Source organism: Rhincodon typus, chromosome 4, assembly GCF_021869965.1.
Source record: "Rhincodon typus isolate 14 chromosome 4, sRhiTyp1.1, whole genome shotgun sequence".
Lineage (NCBI taxonomy): Eukaryota > Metazoa > Chordata > Chondrichthyes > Orectolobiformes > Rhincodontidae > Rhincodon > Rhincodon typus.
In genome coordinates this window covers 104,930,660-104,936,383 of record NC_063335.1, presented here as the reverse complement: position 1 = coordinate 104,936,383, position 5,724 = coordinate 104,930,660, and the positions used below count along the sequence as shown (strand labels likewise).

Genomic DNA, 5,724 nt, shown 5'->3' with positions numbered 1-5,724 from the left:
TCCCTCACCCCTATCCCAGGCCCCAAGAAGACTTTCCACATCAAGCAAATGTTCACCTGCACATCTGCCAATGTGGTATACTGCATCCGCTGTACCCGGTGTGGCTTCCTCTACATTGGGGAAACCAAGCGGAGGCTCGGGGACCGCTTTGCAGAACACCTACGCTCGGTTCGCAATAAACAACTGCACCTCCCAGTCGCGAACCATTTCAACTCCCCCTCCCAGTCCTCAGACGACATGTCCATCCTGGGCCTCCTGCAGTGCCACAACGATGCCACCCGAAGGTTGCAGGAACAGCAACTCATATTCCGCTTGGGAACCCTGCAGCCCAATGGTATCAATGTGGATTTCACAAGCTTCAAAATCTCCCCTCCCCCTACCGCATCCCAAAACCAGAGAAGATGGACAGGTTGGGTCAGGTCAAGGAGGCAGGGATGACAGGGAGGGTTGGTCATGGGATGAGGCCGGGGGGTGGGGAGATTTTAAAACTGGTAAAGTCCACATTGAGACCATTGGGTTGTAGGCTCCCAAGGCAGAATAGGAGGTACTGCTCCTCCAGTTTCCGGGTGGCGTCATTGTGACATTGGTGGAGGCCCAGGATGGACCTGTTGCCCAGGGAGTGGGAGGGGGAGGTGAAATGGTTTGCGACTGGAAGGTGTTGTTGTTTGTTGCGAACATAATGCAGATGCTCTACAAAGCGTTCTCCGAGCCTTTGCTTGGTCTCACCGATGTGGCGGGAGCAGCAGGTGCAATAGCCCACATTGACAATAACAAGGAGTAGAGCTGGATGAACACAGCAGGCCAGCAGGAAAGCTGACGTTTCAGGTCTGGACCCTTCTTTTCCAAAGAAGGCTCCAGACCCGAAACATCAGCATTCCTGCTCCTCTGATGCTGTTTGGCCTGCTGTGTTCATCCAGCTCTACACCTTGTTATCTCAGATTCTCCAGCATCGGCAGTTCCTACTATCTCAGACCACATTGACGGATGTGCAGGTGAACCGCTGTCTGATGTGAAAGGTTTATTTATTGCCTTGGATGGAGATGAGGAGGGTGGTGTAGGGTGTAGGACTTCCTATGGTTGCAGGGAAAGGTGCTGGGTGTGGTGGGGCTAGTGGGGAGTGTGGAGTGGACGAGGGAGTCACAGAGAGAGCGGTCCCTGTGGAAGGCAGATAGGGGTGGGAAGGGAAATATATCTTTGGTTGTGGGGTCGGCTTGCAGGTGGAGAATGATATGTTGAATCCAGAGGTTAATGGGGTGATTTGTGAGGACAAGGGGAATTCTGTCTTTGTTTTTATTACGGGGAGGGGATGCGAGGGCAGAGGTGCGGTCGAGAGCATTTTCGACCACCGAAGGAGGGAAGTTGCGGTCCTTGAAATAATTGGACATCTGGGATGTTCGGGAGTGGAATGCCCCATCTTGGGAGCAGATGTGGCAGAGGAATTGGGGTAGGGTGGCAGTACGTTCCCAAATGGGGCACCCTCACACCTTAAATGCATGCCCCCTAGTTTTAGGCATTTCAACTCTGGGAAAAAGATTCTGACCATCAACCCTATGTACTAATCTCATAAGTTTATAGACTGCTATCAAGTCTCCCCTCAACATCCACCGCTCCAGAGAAAACAAACCGAGTTTTTCTATGCTCTCCTTTTGGCTCATACCCTCTAATCCATGCAGCATCCTGGTAAACTTCTTCTGCATCCTCTTCAAAGCCTCCACACCCTTCCTGTAATGTATGTAAAGCTGCAACATGACATCCTGACTCTTGTACTCAATTTCCTGACCAATAAAGGCAAGCGCACCATACACCTTCACAACCCTTTCTACATGCGTGGCCACTTTCAGGGAGCTATGGACTTGAACACCAAGATCCCTCTGTACATCAATGCTGTTCAGGGTCCTGCCATTAACTACACAGGTCCTGGAACTATCTAATAACATTGTGCATATACTGACACCATATGGACTGCACCAATTCAAGTTGACAGTTCACCACCATCTTATTAAGTGATGCTCACTGAAAAGAGTTCTGGCTTTAATATTGTGGCATGACTAAAAGCCCAAGTGGAGAGGTTGCAATTCAGATACTTTGCAACCAACTTGCTGCATTGTTATTTACACTGTTCACCAACCACTGAAATACAACAAGTTTTTCAACCATCAATGATTAAGCCATTCTTATCAATAGCCTGAAATAGGTCAATTGTTTACTTGTTATTTTTGATATGTACCTTGTGAGCAATTTACTCATTCCCATATAACGACTTCAATAACGGTTATACAAAAGTTCAAGTAAGGCAACTCATAGGTTGTGAAACTATTTGGGAAAAGGCTGCAATACATAACAACAATATAAACATGCTGTCTACTCTCCCTCTATCGAATAGATATTCTGACTACGCTGTGTTACAAGCTGCAAATTGGCAGCTGCAATGTCAATGGCACTGGAATTGGCAGCAACTATGACCATCATTGTGCTGCTTAAATATGACAGAATCACTTGTTTTTCTGGAATTCAATACAAGTAGCAAAAGCAGATAATTTGGAAAGCATACTTTGTAGAGATATATGCACAGTATATTTTTAGTGAAACATATTTCTGGTCAAATGAAACAGGTGGTGTTCAATACAATTCTCAACTTCAAATTTTCATGAGAAGGAACAGATGCTAACTATTAGAGTCTGTCGCACCTCATCAAAATCTAAAATACAGCTGCCTGAAAGCACATGTTAGTAGTAGTTCAAAAGACAAAATGTTTGTAAGAACTTAAACCGACCTTTCTGGGATCTAATAATAAATGACTGCATGATCCCATTCACTAGGCGACAATAACCATCTATCAAGTCTGCCATGTTCTCTGCAATGTTCAGTGATGGAGTTGTTATTGTCAAGGGCTGAAAATAAGAACATAACATTATTGACATAACTTCTCCCAGCTGTCAGTTCTCATCAGGGCATTTAGCCTCATTCTAGACAAGATATCCAGGGTCAAAACCAGAATACATCATTGCAAACATCAAGTCAGATGAGACTTGTCCAACTGCAGTGTGTGCTTTGTGTATACTACTCATTGACAACTCAGGTTCAGTGGTGTAACAAATGGCAAGTATAACATGCAAACTAAATTTCAGGCTTATTTTATGATGCAAATAAATTATAAAAAGAAATTCAATAGAAAACGAAATCTCAAAGATCACTTTTGCCTATGCAAAAATATAGTAAAAATATGAATGAAGTCAATCATGTGGACCTCGAATAAATTGTCCAGCAGATTACTGGGTCAACTAGCTCTGAAAATCTGACAAGTTCTGCTGACACAGAATATGTATTGTATTTGCAGATGCTTGATGGAATATAAATTGGTCAAGCACTGAGGTGGTTTGATCCACAGATCTGAAATTATACCCCAATGAATAAGAAATAGAAATCACAAAAAAAATGTTCAAGATAGTTGTCATTCTCAAAATTGGTGTTGGAGCTTACCTCTGCTGCTCCAGATACTTTTAACTGCAAAGTTCCTTTTCTGTCTTTGTCATCACTGTTTGAATACTGAATGGTCTGTACCTGGTTAAAATTAGCCAGGTGAGTTGGCTGTAAAAGGAGAAAAATGTTCTTTTTTTAAAAAATCAGAAAAATAATAAAAGGCTTAGCTGTAGTGTGTCCTTTCACCTGAACCAAAAAAATGTCAAAGCTTTCATATCGTCCTTTTTGGGATAAATTTACCATATTTTTAAAAATCTGGAATATCAAATGTAGGCAGCTTTCAAATATGATCAGAAGACAAGCTTTTGGGAGTCAGGTGGTTACTCACTGCAGTATTCCCAGCCTCTGTCCTGCTTCCATAGCCACTGCAGAGAAGCTTGGAGTGGGACGGGAAAGATCCAGTTGTCGTGGTCTACATAAGTACCAACGATTTCGGTAGAAACAGTAAAAGGTTCTGCTCAAAGAATATGAGCAACTAGGGGCTAAATTAAAACTTAGAACCAAAAATGAAATAATCTCTAGATTATTACCTGAGCCACGGGCTGACTTGCACAGGGTCAATAGATTAAAGAGATAAAGATATGGCCCAAAGATTGGTGTGGGAGAAACTGGTTTGAATTCATGGAACATTGGCACTAGTACTGGGGAAGGAGGGAGCTGGGCCAACAGGACAAGCTCCACCTGAATCATGCTGGGTCAGTCAATGCAGGACTGAAGGTGAATAAACTTAAATGAACACAGCATGCACAACAAGGTAAATGAGCTTAGAGCACAGATTGAAACTGATGTGGCAAGAAGAGGATCAGAGCTGGGAACTAAACATCCAAGCATATCTGTCCAATTGAAAGGACAGGCACATGGGCAGGGGGCAGGTTGCCTTGTTTAGTAAATGAAATTGAATCAAAAACAAGAAATGATGTACAGTCAAAAAACAAAGGAAAAAAGACCCTAATGGGAGTTATGTGAAGGCCTCCTAGCAGTAATTAGGATGTGGGGCAGAAATTAAATCAGAAGATGGAAAAGGCAAGTAAGAAAGAATTTATTACAATAATCATGGGGGACTCCCGTATGAAGGTGGACTGGGAAATTCAGGTTGGTAGAGGATCCATAGAAAAGGAATTTTTGGAATATATGAGATGGTTTTTTTGGAGCAGTTTGTGGTACAGCCCAACAGGGAACAGGCAATTCTGTATTTTATGATGTGTAATGAGGCAGATTTAATTAGGGAGTTTCAGGTGAAACAACCCGCAAGGGACACTGGCCATAATATGATAGAATTCATCCTGGATTTGGAGAGGGAGAAGCTGGAATTAGATGTAACAGTATTACAATTGAGTGAAAGTAATCACAAAGACATCAGAAAGGAGATGGCCAGAGTTGATTGGAAGGGGAGCCTAGTAGAGAAGATGGTGGAGCAGCAATGGCAGGAGTTTCTGGGAGTAATTCAGGAGACACAGTGGAGATTAATCCCAAACACGAAGAAACATACTAAGGAGAGGACGAGGCAACTAACTAGGGAACTCAAAGACAGCATAAAAGCAAAGGAAAAAGCTTACAGTGCTGAAAACTAGTAGGAATCCAGAGGATTGGGAAGCCTTTAAAAACCAACAGAGGGTCCCTAAAAAAGAAATCTAGAGGGAGAAGATGAAATGAGGCTAACTAGCAAGTAATATAAAAGAAGATTGCAAGAATTTTTTTTAAGATACGCATGAAAGGTAAGAAAGAGGCAAGAGTGACTGCTGCAAATTGAGGCTGAAGTAGTAATAATGAGGAACAAAGAAATGACAGAGGAACTGAATGGGTATTTTGCATCAGTCTTCATGGTGCATCATACCAGAACATCAACAGAGTTGGGGGCAGAGGTGAGTCTAGTGGCTACAGTAAGGAGAATGTGCTGGGGAAGCTGAAAGATGTCTGAAGGTGGTTGCATCACCCAGACTACGTAGACTACACCCAGAGCTCTGAAGAAGATAGCTGAGGAGTTTGTAGAGACGTTGGTGATGATCTTTCAGGAATCACTGGAGTCAGGAGAGACCTAGAGGACTGGAAAATGGCCTGTTTGAGAAGGGTGGGAGGCAGAAGACAGGGAACTGACCTAACATCAGTAGCTGAGATAGTAGGAACTGCAGATGCTGGAGAATCTGAGATAACAAGGTGTAGAGCTGGATAAACACAGCAGGTCAAGCAGCATCATAGGAGCAGGAAGGCTGACGTTTTGGGCCTAGACCCTTCATCAGAAAAAAT

At 43.4% G+C, this 5,724-nt stretch overlaps 1 protein-coding gene across 1 annotated transcript in view; it reads right to left on the bottom strand.

Moving 5' to 3' along the window:
- The window catches only part of LOC109921402 (focal adhesion kinase 1-like), a 106,992-nt gene that overhangs the window by 1,746 nt on the left and 99,522 nt on the right, over nt 1-5,724 (bottom strand). Inside the window, exons 10-11 of the mRNA XM_048595915.1 lie at nt 3,481-3,588; nt 2,774-2,891 (exon numbers count right to left, since the gene is read on the bottom strand). Coding sequence (XP_048451872.1) covers nt 2,774-2,891; nt 3,481-3,588 — 226 coding nt within the window. The remainder of the gene's footprint in view (nt 1-2,773; nt 2,892-3,480; nt 3,589-5,724) is intronic.